At 46.5% G+C, this 20,854-nt stretch overlaps 1 protein-coding gene across 2 annotated transcripts; it reads left to right on the forward strand.

Annotated features, from left to right (window-relative positions):
• The first annotated feature begins 2,251 nt into the window (after window positions 1–2,251).
• On the forward strand, window positions 2,252–20,331 carry bcs1l (BC1 (ubiquinol-cytochrome c reductase) synthesis-like). 2 transcript variants are annotated; one of them, XM_072261065.1, is made up of 6 exons: window positions 2,252–2,421; window positions 5,399–5,593; window positions 7,981–8,044; window positions 10,113–10,282; window positions 17,981–18,098; window positions 19,974–20,331. In XM_072261065.1, exons 1-6 carry the CDS (start codon window positions 2,328–2,330, stop codon window positions 20,224–20,226), a joined length of 894 nt encoding a protein of 297 aa, XP_072117166.1. In that variant the 5' UTR covers window positions 2,252–2,327; the 3' UTR covers window positions 20,227–20,331. The 2 variants fall into 2 exon arrangements, with proteins under 2 accessions (XP_072117166.1, XP_072117167.1); XM_072261066.1 differs by having other exon boundaries at window positions 2,341–2,421; window positions 5,403–5,593.
• Window positions 20,332–20,854: the final 523 nt, after the last annotated feature.

A 20,854-nucleotide genomic window follows, 5' to 3' on the forward strand; every position in this document is an offset into this window, starting at 1 on the left:
TAAAAGTGAATCCATAGGTTGTAGAATCAGTTCAGTGTTGAGGGGTCCCTTCTCGTTCAAGAGCCTGATGGTTGAGGGGTAATGATTGGTGGTGTGGGACTTGAAGCTACTCTACCTCCTTCCTAATGGCAGCAGTGAGAAGAGAAGCTTATTAAGATGCTGCCTGGGTTGGAGGGCATGTGCTATAATGAGAGGTTGAACAAACTTGTGTTTACTGTGGAGCGGTTGAGGCTGAGGGGAGACCAGATAGAGGTTTATGAGATTATGAGAAGCACAGGTAAGAGTAGACAGACAGTATCTTTTTCCCAAAGTTGAAATATCTAATATCTAATACGAAACATGAATGGCGGTAATTTCAAAGGAGATATGAGGGGCAGGTTTTTTTTTATCTTGAGAGGTGGTAGAGGCAGCTACATTAAGAGACGTTTAGATAGGCACATGAATGTGAGGAAAGTGGAAGGATCTGGACATTGTGTAGGCAGAAGGGATTCGTTTAGTTGGCCATTTGATTATTAATTTAATTGGTTTGACACAACATTGTGGGCTGAAGGGCTGTTTGTGTGCTGTACTGTTCTATGTGTGAGTGCCTCTGCATTCCTGTGCCCCTATCTCCTCCAGAATGCACAGCTTGAGCTGCACAGAGCAGTATAATGAGTTATTAAAAATAACTAGAGATACCCCTGGAAGGCAAAGTATGGGGTTATTGGCAGGATTCTTGGCAGCGTGGAGGAACAGAGGGATCTTGGGGTGCACATTCGTAGATCCTCGAAGTTGGTGTGCAGGTTGATGAGGTGGTTAAGAAGTTGTATGGTTTGCTGGCCTTCATTAATCAGGAGATTGAGTTCAAGAGCAATGGGATATTGCTGCAACCCTGTGTAAAACCCTGGTGAAACGGCCCTGGTTCAGTTCTGGTCCCCCATTATAAGAAGCATGTGGAAGCTTTAGCGAGGATAAGAGGAGATTTACCTGGATCGGAGAGCATGTCTTATGAGGACAGTCTAAATCTCCAATGTAAAAATGTGGCTGAAATGTGCTTTATGATGTATTGAAAGATTAGCATTATTTGTCACCTCTACATCGAAACACACAGTGAAATGTGTTGTTTGCATCACATCATGTCAGGTAGGATTGTGCTGGCCAGCAAGCAGCCCCCATGCTTTCGATGTGGCCCCATGCCCACAACTCTCTATCCCGAACCAAGTGAAGTCTTTTCTCTCTGGAGTGAAGGACGATGACAGGTAACTTGACAGAGCTGTTCATGGTAATAATAGATCAAGTGTTTATTCAGTGACCTTTTCCCAGGACAGAAAAGGTGAATGCAAAGGGGCATAATTTTAAGGTGTTTGGAGGAAAGTTTAAAAGGGCTGTGTCAGAAGTAAGTTTTTATACAGGGTGTGTGGAACACGCTGCCAGGGGTGGTGATAAAGGCAGATACATTCGGGACGTTAAGAGACTCTTAGATAGACACATGGATGCTAGAAAAATGCAGGGCTGTGAGGACAGAAAGGTTAGACTGACCTTACAATCGGTTAAAAGGTGGGCACTACATTGTGGGCCGAAGGGCCTGTGCTGTGCTGTATTGTCCCTTGTTTAACAGACGGAATCAGAATCAGGTTTATTTTCACTGACATACAGTATATTGTGAAATTTATTGTTTGATTGTGATGTCGATGGGAGCAGCAATAAATACCCAGAACAGCTGGTTTTGGGATCTTGCCAGACCCAACCAAGTTCAGATTTTTCATTGTACTTGTCTAGAGATCCGGCATGGTAACAGGTCCTTCTGGCCCAACAAGTCCCCGCCACCCAGTTACACTCACATGAACAATTAACCAACTAACACATATGTTTTGCACTGTGAGAGGAAGCCCATGTGCTCATAGGGAAAATATACAAACTTCTTACAGGCCGGTGGGGTTTGAACCTGAGTGGCTGATCATCATGCTAACCACTACTCTGCTGTGCTGCCCCAAATTTAATCTTGCACAGCAGTCCAGCTCCTTCCAGAGAGTGGCGTCCCTTCCGAACTGCACGGTGAGTATCAGCTTGGGCTGGATCGCTGGGACTCTGCATGCGATTTGAATCCTTGGCGTCCCCGCTCCAGGGGTGAGATTGTGTTCCTGTCAGCATGGGGGAAGGGTGAAGATCCTCTCCCTGATCTGTACCCCGGGGCTGGCCTGTGGCTGTGAGTGTGGGCTCCAGGATTGGGCTGTTTCTGTGCCCGAAGGTCAGTTGCAGAGGAGGAGGTCGACCAACACTGGGCTGTTCTGTGTCGTCGCAGGTACAGCGGGAAATGGCTCCGTGTGGAGAGGAACCGCGAGAAGCAGATGGTTGACCTGAATACAGGCATCCCGTGGGAGACGGTCACCTTAACCTCACTGGGCACCAACCGCCACATCTTCCAGGACATACTGACCGAAGGTTTGTAACAATGGACCCTATCGCCATTAATTCACTGTCACTCTCTCCCCTCCCTCCCCCTCATCTGTACCCTCTTTCAGCTGGTCACAAACTCACCCCTCTGTCGCTCTCCACCCCCCCCCCCGCCTGGTTACCCTGGTTACTCTCCCCTTGATCACTTCCCTATCCCCTATCCAGTCACTCTCTACCCTCGGTCCTTCGGTGACTTTCCCACCCTGTCACTGACTCGCCCCCTTCCCCTACCTCCCCCCCGCATCGCTCTCCCAGGGTCATTCCCCCACCCTGTCACTGACTCGCCCCTTCCCCCGCTTCCCCCCCACTTCACTCTCCCAGGGTCAGTCCCCCACCTCGTCACTCTCTCCCCCTTTGCCCCCAAAATGCCTCTCCCCTTGGTCACTTACCCACTCAGTCACCAACCCACCCCTTCTGTGATCCCCTCCCCCAGTCCCCCTGAGTTACCCCTTAGTAACTTCCCTGCCCAGCCACTGACTCACCCCAACTGACCAATCTCTCAGCTCCCCACCTGATCAGTGACCACTCCCTCAGTCACTCTCCCCTGATCACTGACCCACCCTCACCTATCACTTCTCTCTTCCTCCCCCCCAGCAGTCACTCCTTTATCCCCTCCCCATCTCTCCACCCCACCAGTCACTCCTCTCTTCCCCCCAATCACTGTCTCTTTACCTCATTCTCAGTCATTCTCTCCCCCTCAGAACCCTCACCCCTCAGTAATGCCCCTGTCCAACGCTGACCAGCGCCTGTCTGCACTCCACCTGAACACCGACCAGTCCTCCGATCCAGAGATGCCTGGCTCTGATCCTCGCTGACAGGAAGGGACTTCACCATCTCACAAGCTCCCTGAAACCTGTTGTGTTTGATATATCGTAGACTTGCTGTTTACCACATTGTGTTCAGTTCTGGTCATCTTGTTCTCGGAAGGATGTTGAAGCTTTAGGGTGGGGGCCAAGGAGAGGTACTGGAAGGCTGCCTGGATCAGAAAGCATGTCTTATGAGGGAGCTAGAGTGAAGGAGAATGAGAGGTGCACAAGATGATAAGAGGTAAAGATTAAGTGGACGGCCAAGTACTGTTCGACAGGGCGGAAACAGCTAATATGAGAGGGCATAATTTTAAGCTGGTTCGAGGAAAGTACAGGGGGAGTGTCTGAGATGGAACACCCAGCCAGGGGTGGTGGTAGACACAGATATATTAGGGACACTTAAGAAACTCTTAGAACGACACACAGAAGAAAGAAAAATGGAGGGCTATGTGGGAGAGAAGGGTTAGATTGATGCTGGAGTCCGCTAACAGTTCAGATGGAGGGCCTGTACTGTGCTGTGATGTTACGTGTTCGTTGAAACTTGGAAAATTCTGACGGGGCTCATCAGGGGGATGCAGAGAGGATGTTTCCCTTGGCTCGAGGAGTCTCGAACTAGGGTTTACCTACTCAGAATGAGGGGTCAGCCGTTTAGGACTGAGATGGGGAGAAATGCTTTCCTCAGGGATGGTGAACCTTTGAAGTCCTCTACCGTGGAGTGGGGTGTGGGGAAACTCAGTGCAGAAATGGAGAAAGTATTTAAAGGAGATCAGCCTTAAGACCATAAGGTCTTAAGAGCATAATTGGGCCGTTCGGCCCATCGAGTCTGCTTCACCCTTCGATCATAGCTCTTGCCTTCTCCCCGTAACCTTTGATGCCCTTACTAGTCAAGAACCTATCAACCTGTGCTTTTAGTGACTTGCTGTCTGTGGCGATGAATTCCACAGATTCACCACTCTCTTTCCTAAACCCTCTCCGAAGCCAGCGCATCCTTTCTTAGATATTGGGCCGAAAACCGCTCGTAATACTCCAAATGTGGTCTGACCAATGCCTTATAAAGCTTCAGCTTTACATCCTTGCTTTCATGTTCTAGTCCTCTCTAAATCAGTGCTAGTATTGCATTGGCCTTCCCTACCACAGACTCAGCACCGTACAATCTTGTTGAATGGAGGAACATACTCAGAGGTCTGAATGGCCTCCTCCTAATTCTCAGGTTTTTAATTTGACAGCCAGAGAACACTGAGGCACAGAAACAGGCCCTTTGGCCCATCTAGTCTGTGCCAAACTGTTACTCTGCCTATTCCCATCGACTCACACCTCGACCATGGTCCTCCACTACACTCTCGTCCATGCACCTATCCAAATTTCTCTTAAGTGTTGAAACTCGCCAGATTCCACCACTTCAGCTGGCAGCTCGTTCCAGACTCTTACCACCCTCTGACCTTCATGTTCTCCAAAAGATTTCACCTTTCACCATTGACCCATGATCTCTAGTTCTAGTCTTACCTAAGCTCAGTGGAAAAAGCTTGCTTGCATTTACCCTATCTATACCCCTCTTTATTTTGTAAACCCCTATCAAATTCACTCTCTGATACGCCAGGAACAAAGTGCTGACCTATTCAACATTTCCCTGTAACTCCAGTGCTCGTGTCCTGATTACATTCTTGTAAATTCTCTCTGTGCTCTTTCAATTTTATTGATACATTTCCTGTAAGTAGATAGATAGATACTTTAAAGGAAATTACAGTGTCACAGTAGCATTACAAGTGCACAGATACTCAAATATTAGAAGAGAAGTAGGAAAGAATAAAATACAAGTTGCCTCAAACGGTGGGGGGGGGGGGTGTCATCATTTCCCCGGATATAGGTTGACTCATTATCGAGCCTAATGGCCAAGGGTAAGAATGACCTCCTATGGCGCTCTTTGGAGCAGTGCAGTTGACTTGGTCTATCACTAAAAGGTGACCAGAACTGCACACAATGCTCCTCTCTTGACCTCACCAATGTCTTATACAACTTCAACATAACATCGCAGCTCCTGTACTCAGTACTCTGATTTTATGACAGCCAATGTGCCAGAAACACTCTTTATGACCCTATCAACTTGATGGGGAACTTAACGTGGTCTTTCTCTTCCCCTCTTCCCCACCACCTTACATCAGCCAGAGAGCTGGCCTTCAAGCAGCAAGTCGGGAAAACAGTGATGTACACAGCAGTGGGATCGGAATGGAGGCTGTTTGGATTTCCGAGGCGCCGGCGGCCTCTTAGCTCCGTTGTGCTGGACGGAGGGATCTCAGAAAAGATCATCCAAGACGTGAAGGATTTCATTGGGAACCCCAAATGGTACACAGACCGAGGTAAGGGACAGGAGCGCTGGTTCATTCGTCTGTTATTGCAGCTACGCAGAGCACAGAACACTGCAGTACAGTACAGGCCCTTCAGCCTACGATGTCTTGCCAACTCTTTAACCTACTCCAAGAGCATAACCCTTCCTTCCCACATAGTCCTCCATTTTTCTATAATCCACGTGCATACCTAAGGGTTTCTTAAATTTCCCTAATATATCCGCCTCTACCACCACCCCTGGCAGCGCATTCCACACTCCCAGCACTCTAAAATAAAACTATCTCTGACATCCCCACTATACTTTCCTCTAAACTCCTTAACATTATGCCCCCTTGTATTAACCATTGGTGAAGGTTCTTACTTGGAATATTGTGTTCAGTTCTGGTTGCCTCATTATAGGAAGTATGTGGAAGCTTTAGAGTGGGTGCAGAGGAGATTTACCAGGATGCTGCCTGGATTGGAGAGCACGTCTTTTGAGTAAAGTTAGAGTGAGCTAGGGCTTTTCTCTCTGGAGTGAAGGAGGACAAGACGTGATTTGATAGAGCTGTATGAGATGATAAGAGGCATGATGCAGTGGACAGTGAGTGACTTTTTCCCAGGGTAGAAATGGTTAATATGAGGGGACATAATTTTAAAGTGATTAGAGGTTCCTTTCTTCTCGAGAGGGTATGAATCAGATTGATGATGTTATCACGGGGGCTGGGGTTGGTGTGTCAAGGGAACAGGATTAGTAAAAAATGAAAACTGACCATTAGTTGTGGCTTGGAGCATGCAGGGCAGAAAACACAGCTCCCAGCCCAGACATCAACAGACCATAATACAAAGGAGCAGAAGTAGGCCATTCAGTCCATCGAGTCTGCTCCAAAATTCCATTGTGGCCGATTTATTTTCCATCAGTACACAACCCAAGTCCAATAAAAACACTCATCTGAAAGGGCTTCAACTTGGAACATTAACCATTTTGCTCTCACCAGACGCTGACTGACTTGTCATGCCTTTCTGACATTTACTTCAAAGCTTACCTGAAGATGATGAGCATTATATGAAATGTTACTAGGTGCTCTGAAGGGTCTGCATGTTTTGAACTGATCGGCCTGCTTGGTCAGGGCATTGAGTACAGGAGTGGGACATGTCTGTCCATAGCCTCCGCTACTAGGTATATGCAGAGGGTGATAGGTTCTTGACTAGTAAGAGTGTAGAGGTTACAGGGAGAAGGCAGAAGAATGGACTCATTGGGCCAAATGGCTTAACTTTGCTTCTGTGTTTATGGCCCACTGTGAAGAAGAGACCACATTCAGGTTGCAGAGCTACATCGCATATTTGTCTAGGCAGCCGCCAAGCTGATGACATGAAATTTGATTTCTCTAACTTCCAGTATTTCTCCCTCCTCCTTCCTTATCTCTTTTTCAATGACCCCTTCTGGCTCCCCTCCTACACCTTTGTTTCTCCTCATCTCCCCATAACCTCCGTCTGGTCCCCCTCCTCTTTTTCTTTCTCACACGGTCCACTGTCCACTCCTATCAGATTCTCCTTCTTCAGCTCTTTACCTCTTCCACCTATCACCTCCCAACTTTGAACTTCGAACCCCCTCACCTGTGACCTGCCAGCCAGCTTGTATTCCTTCCCCTCCCTCCACCTTGTTCTGGGTTCCTTTCCCCTTCCTTTCCAGTCCTGATGAAGGGTCTCGGCCCGAAACACCGACTGTTTATTCTGCTGATGCTGCTGGATCCACTGAGTCCCTTCAGCATTTTGTGTGTGTGTTTTCTCTTTAAAGTTTGCACTGGAAGTATGGACCATGAATGTGAACTATTTTTATTCACTATTTCTTCCTTTGTATTTTTTATGACGGATAAGATTCAAGATTCAATTTATTTGTCACGTGTACATCGAAAGATAGTGAAATGCGTCGTGTGCCTCAACAACCAGCATAGTCCGAGGGTGTGTTGGAGGCAGCCCGCAAGTGCCACCGTACATTCCGGCACCAACCTAGCACGCCCGTAGCGCACTAACCCTGACCTGTACGGCCCTTGAATGTGGGAGGAAACCAGATCACCCGGAGGAAACCCACACAGTCACAAGGCAGACATACAGCTCCTTACCCACAATGGCAGCATTTCAACCCCAATCAGATTCAGATTTATTTATCATATATACAGTACATCAAAATGTACAGTTGTTTGCATTAACAATCCACACAACCTAAGGATGTGCTGGGGGCAGCCTGCAGGTGTTGCCACACAATATGGCGATGTAGCATGCCGCAACAGCACACAACGTCAAATAAGCCTTGTCCCATGCACGTGCACAGTCTTCCAGTTCCAGGTCTGTTTGTCTATTTGTAGAAAATAGAAGGCTGTACCTAACGCAGAGTGCTGTCTCTGCCCCTTGCTTTCCTCAGGGATTCCATACCGACGTGGTTACCTACTGTACGGACCTCCGGGATGCGGGAAGAGCAGTTTTATGTGAGTACTTCATGGCTGTGGACGGGATTGATTACAAGGAGAACTATACCGTCTCCAGCAATCTCAGTATGATGGTAGAACATAAGTTCAGTGCGCTGATGAATCCACTCCAGCAAACAATGGAGTTTCATATTCAAAGCCTCGGTAGTTCAGATTATTGATCACGCATACAATGAGACATATAGTGAAATGTGTCATTTGTATCCTTGACCAACACAGCCTGGGGATGTGCTGGGAGCAGCCCACAAGTGTCACCACACATTCCTGCGCAAACGTAGCATGTCCACCGTGCTCAGCAGAACAACTCGACCACACCAAGCGACAAAGCAACACCAGCAAAACAAGCTACATTGCTCCCTCCCACCCGCGTACCCGCGCGCATAGAGTGTGAACCTCCACCACACCACAACAGGGAGGATTGCCGGTAACCAAACAGTTTAATTCCAAACCCCATTCCCATTCCAACATATCATTCAATGTCCTCCTCTACTACCATGATGAGGCCACTCTCGGGTTGGAGGAGCAACATTTCATATTTGTCTGGGTAGCCTCCAAACTTCAGCGTGAACGTCGATTTCTCTAGTTTCCTGTAATTGCTTCTCCCCCGCTTCTCTCTTTTCTGTTTCCTATTCTAGCTCCCCTCTCAACCCTCCTTTTCTCCTCACATTCCCACCACTTCCCTCTAGTGCCCCGCCTCCTTCACTTTCTCCCGTAGTCCACTCTCATCAGCCCTTTGCCTCTCAAACATCTATCCCTTCCCAGCTTCCTACTTTATCTTCTTCTCCCTCTCTTACCTACCTTCCCCCTCACCTATCACCTATCTCTTGTACTGTTTCCCTTCTCCCCACCTTACTCTGAGTTTCTTCCCCCTTCCTTTCCAGTCCTGATGAAGGGCCTCGGCCTGAAGAGTTGAATCTATTCATTTCTACAGATTTTGCCTGACCTGCTGAGTTCCTCTAGCACATTGTGTGTGTGTGTTACTCTGGATTTCCTACATCTGTAGAATCTCTTGTGTTTGTAGTTGTGCAAACAGAGCTATCATGTAAAGTGTAAGATACTATAAGGAATTTAATTCTCCAGAGAAATTAATCTAGTCCTGAGTTTCTCTGTTGGTTTGATTTGTAAGGAGGGTAATATTTTATGTCCTTTCTTGTGTGGAGTGGGTCTGGAGTTATTAGTTGTCTTGTTCGTACTAAGCAGTATCAACACACAAAATGCTGGAGGAACGCAGCAGGTCAGGCAGCATCCGTTAAGGGGAATAGACAGTTGATGTTTCTGGTTGAGACCTTTCATCTGGATTGGAAAGGAAAGGGGGGGGGGTTGATGATCAGTATAAGTAGGTGGGGGAAGGGGTGGAGCAAGAGCTGCTTTTGTGACGGGTAGATCCATGTGAGGGGTGTGAAAGGGAGGTGAGGAAAGGGAGAGGGGGAATGAAGTAAAAAGCTGGAAAGTGATAAATGAAAGTACAAAGGAATGAAGAAGATGGAATCTGATAAGAGAGGACAGTGGTCCACGGAGGAATGGGAAGGAGTTGAGGGGAACCAGAGGGAGGAGTGTGTGGGTGAAGGGCAGGGAGGGGAAAGAAATGGGCATATCTTTCATTGAAGATATTTCACTGGAAGATAGAGCCTGTGGCATAAGGGGAAAAGGACAGAGGGAAGTGGTTACAGAGAGAGAGAAATCATGCTAATTGAACTGCGTCCAGTAGATTTTGATCAACACACATAGCATTGGAGGAACTCAGTGGGTTGGGCAGCACCTGTGGTGGGAAATGATGGTTGACCTTTCAGATTGAGACCCTTCATCAGGAAGGGATGATGTCCAAACTGTCCATTTCTTTCCACAGATGCTGCCTCACCCCCTGAGTTCTTACAACTTCTTATGTGTTGCTGCAGTGTCTGTTGTCTCACCATATCCCCACCGCTGTCCTAGTTAAGTACATCCATTGTCTCAGAGTCACAGGAGACCAGACTGTTAGACATCTCAGCCTTTGTCTATGTTGGCTGATCGCACGGGTGAAGCTACCTCCAAGCTGATGCCTACTGTTCTCTCCCCGCTGTCACTTCAGCACTGCCCTGGCAGGCCAGCTGGAGTATAGCATCTGCCTGATGAGCCTGAGTGACCGCAGCCTCACTGATGACCGACTCAACTACCTTCTGAGTGTGGCCCCACAACAGAGCATCATTCTCCTGGAGGATGTGGACGCTGCCTTCGTCAGCCGAGACCTTGCCAAAGAAAGTGAGTGCTGTTACCACACAGTCATTTCTGCTGTCATTTTGCCACCGTCTTTCTTTCCCCCTCTCCCCCTCCTCTTCCTCCCTTCTCTCTCCCCCCCCAGTCATCAATGCAAATATCTAATCAGCCAATCATTTAGCAGCAATTCAATGCATAAAACCATGCAGATAACGTCAAAGGTTGTTGTATAGTTGTTTTCAGACCAAACATCAGAATGGGGAGGAAATGTGATCGAAGTGATTTTGACCGTGGAATGATTGTTGGTGCCAGACAGGGTGGTTTGAGTATCTCAGAAACTGCTGATCTCCTGGGATTTTCATGCACAACAGTTTCTAGAGTTTGCAGAGAATGATGTGAAAAACAAAAGCATCCAGTTCAGTGGGCAAAAACACTTTGCTGTTGAGAGAGGTCAGAGAAGAGTGGCCAGACTGGTTCCAGCTGACAGGAAGGCGACAGTAACTCAACTGACCACAAGTAGCAGAGACAGATACATTAGGGATATTTATGAAACTCTTAGATAGGCACATGAATGAAAAAGAAAATGGAGGGCCATGTGTTGATCTTGGAGTAGGTTAAAAGGTCTTGAACATAAAACTCTTAAGTGTGATCTAACCGGAGTTTTATGGAACTGCAGTCCTTGAACTTGGTTCCTTGATGACTGAAGATCAATACTGCAAACCCCTTGCCTGTTGCATATTCCTGTGGAGAGCATTCTGACTGGCTGCATCACTGTCTGTGCCAATGTACAGGATCGGAAAAAGCTGCAGAGGGTTAGACTCAGCCTATAATTTATAGTAATTTTACATCTTTGCACTGTATTACTGCTGCAAAATAATATGCCAAATAAGTCAGTGAAGATAAACATGATTACATCTGTGGAGGTTTGTTGAAGCGTTCAGTGACAAACTGAACCTCCTTTACCTCCTGAGAACTGAGAATGGGTGCTGATGTACTGTGCGGGGCATTCTAACTGGTTGCATCACTGTCTGGAGGGGCAGCTGCATAGGATTGGAATAAGCTGCAGAGAGTTATACACTCAGCCAAATCCATCATGGGCACTAGCTTCTCCACCATTGAGAATACCTACAGAAGATGATACCTCAGTTGATTGTTAGAGAGGGCCAGTGTTAGTGTGGTCAGGTTTAGGCGAGAACAGGCAGGTTGGTAGTTAATGCAGTGGAATATACTCCTCCTTTAAAGATGTGGGATTGCAGGATATGTAATGACTATGTCTGCAGGAAGTGCTTCCAACTTTGACTCATGACTGACAAGATCAGTAACTGGAGCTGGATTTAAAACCTGGAGGCTGAAAACCTAATAGATGAAACTTTTACACAAGCTTCAGGTAGTAGATGGGTGACCACCAAGAGAAGTAAGGGGAGTCAGGAGTCAGTGCAGGGTACCCCTGTGGCCTTTCCCCTCAGCAATGAGATTACCCCTTCGGATACTGCTGGGGGATGACCTATCGGGGCACAGCAGCAGCAGCCAGGCCAGCTCTGAGGCTCAGGAGGAAAGGAAGAACAATACTGATAGGAGACTCGATAGCTGGGGGGGAGCAGATGGGAGATTTTGTGTCACGGTGCCCAGGTGGTAAGAGTCCATGTTGTCTCTGAGAGGGAGGGTGAGCACCCAGAGGTTGTGATGATTTAAGTAGAAACGGGGAAGAGGTCCTGCACAGTGAGTATAGGGCTTTAGAAAAGGTGCTGAAGAGAGAACATCCAACGTAGTAATCTCTGGACTGCTTCCAGACAAGAAGGGTGCTTAATGTCCCAGAGTTTCAATGTTTTAGAAAAGATCAGGCGGTAAAAGAGGTGGGGAGGTTGCACTACTGATTGAAGATAATCCCACAGCTCCACTCAGAGGGAACATAATGGAGCCTCATCCACTGAGTCTTTATGGGTAGAGCTCAAATATAGGAAAGGTACAATCACTCAGGGATTATACTACAGACTCCCCTCCCCCAGTAGCCACTGGGACATTGATGTACAGATATGCAGGCAGATTAAGGAAAGGCGTAAAAACAATAAAGTTGTATAAATCGGGATTTCAACTTCACTAATATAGACTGGGACTTTCTGAGTGCAAGAGGTTTAGATGGGGTAGAGTTTGTTAGGTGCGTCCAGGAGGGTTTCATAAATCAATATAGAGATAATCCAACAAAAGGGAGAGGTTGTGCTGGACCTGGTGTTGGGTAAAGAACCTGGCCAGGTGACCAACCTTTCAGTGGGTGAACAGTTAACAAACAGTGACCACATCTCCTTAAGTTTTAAGATAGCCATAGATAAGAATAAGTATGGGCCTTGTGTGAGAGTATTAAATTGGAGCAAGGCAAATTACGCGAGCATTAGGTGGGAAATAGAGAGAGTTAATTGGGAACATCTGACATGTGGAGGGTGTTTAAAGAGTACAGGACAGGTATGTTCCAGTCAGAAGGAAAGACAAGATGGCAAGGTAAGAGAACCTTGGATGTCGAGAGAGGTGATGAATTTAGTCAAGAAGATAAAGGAAAAACATGTAAAGCTTCGGAAGCTAGAATCAGAGCCCCTGAGGATTATAAAGGAGCCAGAAAAGAACTTAAGAACAGAATTCCGAAAGCCAGGAGGGACCATGAGAAGTCCTTGGTAAGCAGGATTAAAGAGAATCTCAAGACATTCTGTACATACCTCAAGAGCAGCAGGGTTGGACCATAAAATCTAGGAGCAGAATTAGGCCATTGAGCCATCGTGTCTGCTCCACCACCTCCCTCTTAACCTCGGTCTCCTGCCTTCTCCCTATAACCTTTCACTTCCTGGCTCATCAAGAACCTGCTAGCCCCTGCCTTAAATGCACCCAGTGTCTTGGCTCCACAGCGGCCTGTGGCAATGAATTCCATAGATTCAGCACCCTCTTGCTGAAGAAATTCCTCCTCCTCTCTGTTCTAAATGGGCATCCCTCTATTTTGGAGCTCTGCCCTCTGGCCTTAGACTCCCCTACAAAGGAAGCATCTTGTCCACATCCAGTCTATGTAAACCTCATTCTTCTGCTCATTTGATACCCCTTTCATTCCTGTGAACCTCCTCTGGACCCTCTCCATTGTCAGCACATCCTTTCTTAAATAAGGGGCCCAAAGCTGCTCACGATGCTCCAAGTGAGGCCTCACCATAACATCCTTGTTTTTATACTCTAGTCCTCTAGAAATGAATGCCAACATCCCATCCGCCTTCCTCACTATCAATCAACCTGCAAATGAACCTTCAACGAATCCTGCACAAGGACTCCCAAATCCCTTAGCACCTTGGATTTTTGAAATTTCTTCCTATTTAGAAAATAGTCTATGATTTTATTGCATCTACCAAAGTGCATGACCATAACTTCCCACATTGTGTTCCATTTGCTACCTCTTTGCTCGTTCTGCTGATCTGTCTAAGTCCCTTTGCAACCTCTCTGCTTCATCAACACCCCCTGTCTTCGTATTGTCCACAAACTTTCATCAGCCAAATCACTGATGTACAACTTAAGAAGAAGCAGTCCTAACACATACTGTGGAACACCGCTAGTCACAGCAGACCACTCAAGAATAACGTGAGGGGACATTTGCTTGGATGCGGAGGATATGGGTAAGATCCTTAGTGAGTACTTTACATCAGTATTTATTAAAGAGGAGGATGTGGAAGATAGGGAGCTCATTGGTGAGCCTATTCATATGCTAGGGTATGTCAAAGTAAAGGAGTAGATAACATTGGGTTTCTTAAAGAGCATTAAAATGGAATAGTACCCAGGGCCTGGTGGGATATACCCAGTTTATTGGGAGAGGCAAGAGAAGAGATTTCTGGAGCCTTGACCAGTATCTTTGTGTCCTCCGTAACCAGAGATGAGGTCCCAAAGCACTGGCGAGTAGCTAATGTTCCATTATTCAAAAAGGCAACCAGGGATAATCCTGGAAACCATAGAACGATGAGTCTGGCATCAGTGTTAAGGAAGTTACTGGAGAGAATTCTTAGGGATAGGGTTTATGAGCTTTTGGAAAACCATGCCCTGATTAGCGAGAGCCAGCATAGCTCTGTGCGGGACAAATAGCTTCTTACTACCTTGACAGAGTTCTTTGGCAAGGTGACAAGGATGACTGATGAAGGTAGAGCTGTAAATATTGTCTACATGGATTTTAGTAAGAGGTTTGACAAGGTCCTTCATGGGAGGCTCATCCAGAAGATGCATGGCTGTCTGGATTCAGAACTGACTTGCCTATAGAAGAGAGGGTAGTGATTAAAGAGACTTACTCAATCTGAACATCTGTGATTAGTGGTATTCCGCAGCGATCTGTACTGGGAGCTCTGTTTGTGTTGTATATAAATGATCTGGATGAAAATGTAGATGGGTGTAAATGGTCGTCCTTGTGGTTCCAGTAAGATGAGCTGTCTGTGACTGTTGGATTCATCTCCAGTGGGATCCCACCACCGAGCTCATCTTTCCCTCCCCCCACTTTCTGCTTTCCACAGGGATTGCTCCCTATGCGACTCCCTTGTCCATTCGTACCCCCCATCCCTCCCCACTGATCTCCCTCCTGGCACTTATCCTTGCAAGCTGAACAAATGCTACACCTCCTCCTTCACTACCATTCAGGGCTTCTTCCAGGTGAGGTGACACTTCATCTGTGAGTCTTTTGGGGTCATTTTCTGTGTCCAGTGCTCCCAGTGTGGCCTTCTGTATACCGGTGAGACCCAACGTAGATTTGGAGGCCACTTCGCTGAGCTTCGTCTGCCTGAGAAAGCAGAATCTCCCAGTGGCCAGCCATTGTAATTCTACTTCCCATTCCCAATCCGATATATCTATTCATGGCCTCCTCCACTGTCGTAACGAGGCCACAATTAGGTTGGAGGAAAAACACCTTGTATTCCATTTGGGTAGCCTCCAACCTGATGACATGAACATTGACTTCTCTAACTTCCGCTAATGCCCCACCTCCCCCTCGTTTCCCATCCATTATTTATTTATTTTTATACACACATTCTTTATCTCTCTCTCCTTTTTCTCCCTCTGTCCCTCTCACTATACCCCTTGCCCATCCTCTGGGTTTTCCCCCCTCCCCCTTTCCTTCTCCCTAGGCCTCCTGTCCCATGATCCTCTCATATCCCTTTTGCCAATCACCTGTCCAGCTCTTGGCTGCATCCCTCCTCCTCCTGTCTTCTCCTATCATTTTGGATCTCCCCCCCCCCACTTTCAAATCTTTTACTAGCTCTTCCTTCAGTTAGTTCTGACGAAGGGTCTCGGCCTGAAACGTGGACAGTACCTCTTCCTAGAGATGCTGCCTGGCCTGCTGCGTTCACCAGCAACTTTGATGTGTGTTACTTCCCTCTGGTGCTTCTCCCCTTTTCTTTCTTCAATGGCCTCCTGTCTCTTTCACCAATTTACTTCCCAGTTCTTTACCTCATCCCTCCCCCTTCCAGTTTCACCTATCACCTTGTGTTTCTCTCTCCCCTGCCCGCATCTTTTAAATCTACTACTCAGCTTTTTTTCCCCAGTCCTGCTGAAGGGTTTCGGCCTGAAACGTCGACAGTACTCTTCCTAGCTGCTGCCTGACCTGCTGAGGCCCCCCAGCATTGTGTGTGTGTTGCTCGATTTCCAGCATCTGCAGCTTCTCTTGTTTGTGACTGTTGGTACTGTGTTTTGCACTTTGGCCCCAGAGTAGCACATTTCATGGTAGTTTGGCTGTATTCATGTATGGCTGAATGATAATTAAATTTGAACTGGTAAGTTTGCAGATAATACAAAGATTGGTGGTGGTAGAAGACTGATAATACAACGGGATATAGACAGGTGAAGAAATGGCCAGATGTGAGGTGTTGCACCTTGGCAGCGAAAATGCAAAGAGATCGTACACTGTTAAGGGCAAGATCTTGAACAGTGTTATGAGCAGAGGGATCTTGGGGGCCAAGTTCATTACTCCTTGAAAGTGGCTACACAGTTTGATAGGATGGTTAAGAAGGCTTATGGCATGATTGCCTTTATTCGTTGTGTCAGGAAGTTCTGTTGCAGCTTTATAAAACTCTAGTTAGGCCGCATCTGGGGTATTGCATACAGTTCTGGTTATCCCATTATAGGAAGGATGTCAGGCTTTGCAGAGGGTATAGAAGCGGTTTACCAGGATGCTGCCAGGATTAGGAAATGTGTGCTATAACAAGAGGTTGGACAAACTTGTGTTGTTTTCACTGGAGCATCAGAAGCTGAGGGGAAATCTGATAGAGGTTTATAAGATTATGAGAGGCATAGGCAGAGTAGAAAGATAGTATCTTTTTCCCAAGGTTGAAATGTCTAATACCAGAAAGCATGCATTTAAGTTAACATAGAACATAGAATAGTACAACACAGTACAGGCCCTTCAGCCCACAATGTTGTGCCGACCCTTATGCCCTGCCTCCCATATAACACCCCCCCACCTTAAATTCCTCCATATTTCTGCAGGGATTGCTCCCTATGCAACTCCCTTGTCCACTGACCCCTCCCCACTGATCTCCCTCCTGGCACTTATCCTTGCAAGCAGAACAAATGCTACACCTCCTTTGTTACCATTCAGAGCTTCTTCCAGGTGAGGTGACACTTTGGGGTCATATACTGTGTCCATAAGTTGAGAGAGGATATTTTCAAAGGAGATGTGAGAGGCAAGTTTTTTTAAACAGGGAGTGGTGGGTGTATGGGGCGACAGTAGAGGCAGAAACATTAGAGACTTTTAAGAAACTTTTAGATAGGCACGTGAATGTGAGGAAAATGGAGGGATATGGGCAGAAGGGATTAGTTAGCTATTTGATTACTAGTTTAATTGGTTTGGCACAACATTTTACAGTTCTGGTCACCGAATTATAGGAAAGATGTCAACAAAATAGAGAGAGTACAGAGAAGGTTTACTAGAATGTTACCTGGGTTTCATCACCTAAGTTACAGAGAAGGGTTGAACAAGTTGGGTCTTTATTCTTTGGAGCGTAGACGGTTGAGGGGGGACTTAATAGAGGTATTTAAAATTATGAGGGGGATTGATAGAGTTGACGTGGATAGGCTTTTTCCATTGAGAATGGGGAAGATTCAAACAAGAGGACATGAGTTGAGAGTTGGGGGCAAAAGTTTAGGGGTAACATGAGGGGGAACTTCTTTACTCAGAGGGTGGTAGCTGTGTGGAACAAGCTTCCAGCAGACGTGGTAAAGGCAGGTTCGATATTGTCATTTAAAGTAAAATTGGACAGCTATATGGACAGGAAAGGAATGGAGGGTTATGGGCTGAGTGCAGGTCGGTGGGGCTAGGTGAGCGTAAGCATTCAGCACGGACTAGAAGGGCCGAGATGACCTATTTTCGTGCTGTAATTGTTATATGGTTAACACTGTGGGTTGACGGGCCTGTTCCTGAGCTGTACTCTTCTATGTTCTATGTCTCAAGTAAGCAACATCCATCGTTCATTATCCAGTGCATTCCCTCTTCTCGCTACTACCACCAGGGGCTTGAAGACCCATACTCAAAGTTTTAGGAACAGCATTCCCTCTGCCGTCATGATCCCATGAACACTACCTGACTATTTGCTCTCCTTTTCACTGCTCATTTAGTCTTTATATGTCTGAGCAGCACATGTAGTGTTTTTAATATATTGTCACAAAACAGCAAATCTCAGTGACAATAAACTGACTCTAAGAAAATGCGTCGAGCTGCACCTCTCCATGCTGTCTGCTTTGTGTTTACAGACCCCACCGTGTACCAGGGGATGGGACGCCTGACCTTCAGCGGCCTGCTGAACGCACTGGATGGTGTTGCGTCAACCGAGGCACGACTGGTGTTCATGACCACGAACCACTTGGACAGGTAACAGCTGGAATCAGCATGCCCGCCTCGGGGACGGCTGGGGCAGGTGCAGGGGTTGGAATTACAAGTCTCCGTGTGTACTCAGAGCACCACAGCCCACGTGAACTGCTCTCCCCATCGAGCTCGGGCCCTCTGCACTCATCAGCACTTTGGGCCCCGCATTTAGCAGGACCATGACTGAACATTTACCCCAGTGCCACCTTTCTCCAGTTACACCATATCTCTGGACTTTACATTACCGTTCAAAAATCCACCACAGGCAAAGCCCTCCCAGTCATTAAGCATCTCTGCAAGTAGCACTGCCACAAGAAAGCAGTATCTATCATCAAGGAACCTCACCATCCAGGCCGTGCTGTATTCTCACTGCTGCCATCGGGAAGAAGGTACAAGAGCCTCAGGTCACACACCACCAGGTTCAGGAATAGTTATTACCCTGCAACCAGGCCCCTGAACCAGTGTGGATACACTCACCTCAGGTCACACACCACCAGGTTCAGGTACGGTTATTACCCTGTAACCAGGCTCCTGAACCAGTGTGGGTAACTTCACTCACCTCAACTCTGAACTGATTCCACAACCTGCAGACTCACTTTCAAGAGCTCTACAACTCACGTTCTTTTCTTTCTTTCTTTATCTATTTATCTCTATTTGTTTATTTATTTTTTTTCCATTTGCATTTTCTCTTTTTGCATTGGTTGATTGTCCGCTGTTCTGTTGTATTTCTTTGTTCTGTTGTGATTGCCTGCAAGAAAATGTGTGACATACATACTGATATAATAAATTTACTTTGAACTTTAAAAATCTATCTATATCTCGAGTAGAGAATTCCAAAAACTCACCACTTTGGATGAAAAAATTTTTCCTCCAATTCCTTCCATATGTTGTGGTGTTATCTCTCCCCTTGTTATGGATGGAATGTAGTTATTATGGTATTCTAGTTATAAGACTATTGAATGGTTCCCTACTATGGTAAGATGGACTCTTGACCTCATGTTTTCTTACCTTATTACTTTTTTTAGTTGCTTTTCTATTTGTTTTTAAAAGGTTCCCAATCCCCTGGCTTCCCCCTAATTCTTGCTATATTGTATGCCCTTTTTTGCTTTTATGAGATGTGTTTGACATCACCATTGCCCCATCCTCCCTGTAGAGTACTTCAGGTATCTGCAAATACAAATCCATGATCCCTTGAAAGTTGTGTCACACGTCAGAGAGAGAGCTTTCGGCATATCAACCTTCATACGTCAAAGTACTGAGTACAGGAGTTGGGAAGTTACATTGAAATTGTATAAGATGTTGATGAGGTTTAATTGATGTATTGTGTGCACTTCTGATCACCTACCTACAGGAAAGATACCAATAAAATTGAAAGAGTGCAGAGAAAATTTGCAAAGTTGTTGCCAGGTTTTGAGGACATGAGTTATAGAGAAAGGTTGACATTATTCCCTGGAGCATAGGAAAATGAGGAGTGGTTTGATAGTGGTATATAAAATTATGAGTGGTTTAGATAGAGTAAATACAAGCAGGCCTTTTTCATTGAGGTTGGGTGAGACTAGAACAAAGGTCATGGTTCAAGGTTGAAAGGTGAAACACTTAAGGGGAACATGAGGGGGAACTTATTCAGTCAGAGGGTGGTGTGACTGTGGAGCAAGCTGCCATCGGAAGCGATGGATGAGGGTTTGATGCAACGTTTGAGAGAACTTAGGATAAATACATGAATGGGAGGGGTACGGTCACCAGAGGGCCTGCTTATGTGCTGTAGTGCTCTATTACTCTAAAACATTTTTTTTGGATGTACCGATTATCCCGAATTTACTTGTGTGGCCTTTGAGGGAGCCATGGACTGCTGTAATGACCACCACTCTGTTCCCTGCACAGGTTGGACCCAGCTCTGATCCGGCCAGGCCGTGTGGACTGCAAGCAGTTTATCGGCTACTGCTCCCACTGGCAGCTGTGCCAGATGTTCCAGCGGTTCTACCCCGAACAACCGGCGGCGCTGGCGGAGCAGTTTGCCGACAGGGCGCTGGCTGTCTCGGACAGCATCAGTGCCGCTCAAGTGCAGGGACACTTCCTGCTCTTCAAGCTGGAGCCCCTTCGAGCCATCGAGAACATCCAGGAGATCAGTCAGTAAAGGCTGGGACAGCAGGAGGCACCGCCCTGGGGAGGAGGTGGGGACCGGAGGCTTTCGAACTGAGGACTTGACTATATTTATAATAAAACCTCATATAAGTTTTTATTCACGGTGCTTGGTGTGTTGAGCTGGGGTGGGACATAGCACAGTACAAGCCCTTTCGCCCACAATGTTGTGCTGATGTTGTCTAACCTACTGTAACCCTTCCCTCCCACATAACCCTCCATTTTTCTTTCATCCATGTGCCTATCTTAAAGTCTCTTAAATGCCCCAAATGTATCTGCCTCTCCCACAACGCCTGGTAGTGCATTCTTTACACTTACCACTCCTTGTGTAAAACAAATATTACCTCTGACATCCCCCTATACTTTCCTCCAAACACATTAACATTATGCCCCCTTGCATTAACCATTTATGACCTTGGAAAAAGTCTCTGGCTGTCCACTCAATCTATGCCTATTTTCATCTGATAAATTTCCTCTGTGCACTCTCTGCAAAGCTTTCACATCCATCTTATAATGAGACAACCAGAAATAAATACAGTACTCCAAGTATGATCAAATGAGGGTTTAATATAACTGCCACATTAACTCATGGCCCTTGAATTCAATCCATCGACTATTAAAGG

This window comes from Mobula birostris, chromosome 6, assembly GCF_030028105.1.
Source record: "Mobula birostris isolate sMobBir1 chromosome 6, sMobBir1.hap1, whole genome shotgun sequence".
NCBI lineage: Eukaryota > Metazoa > Chordata > Chondrichthyes > Myliobatiformes > Myliobatidae > Mobula > Mobula birostris.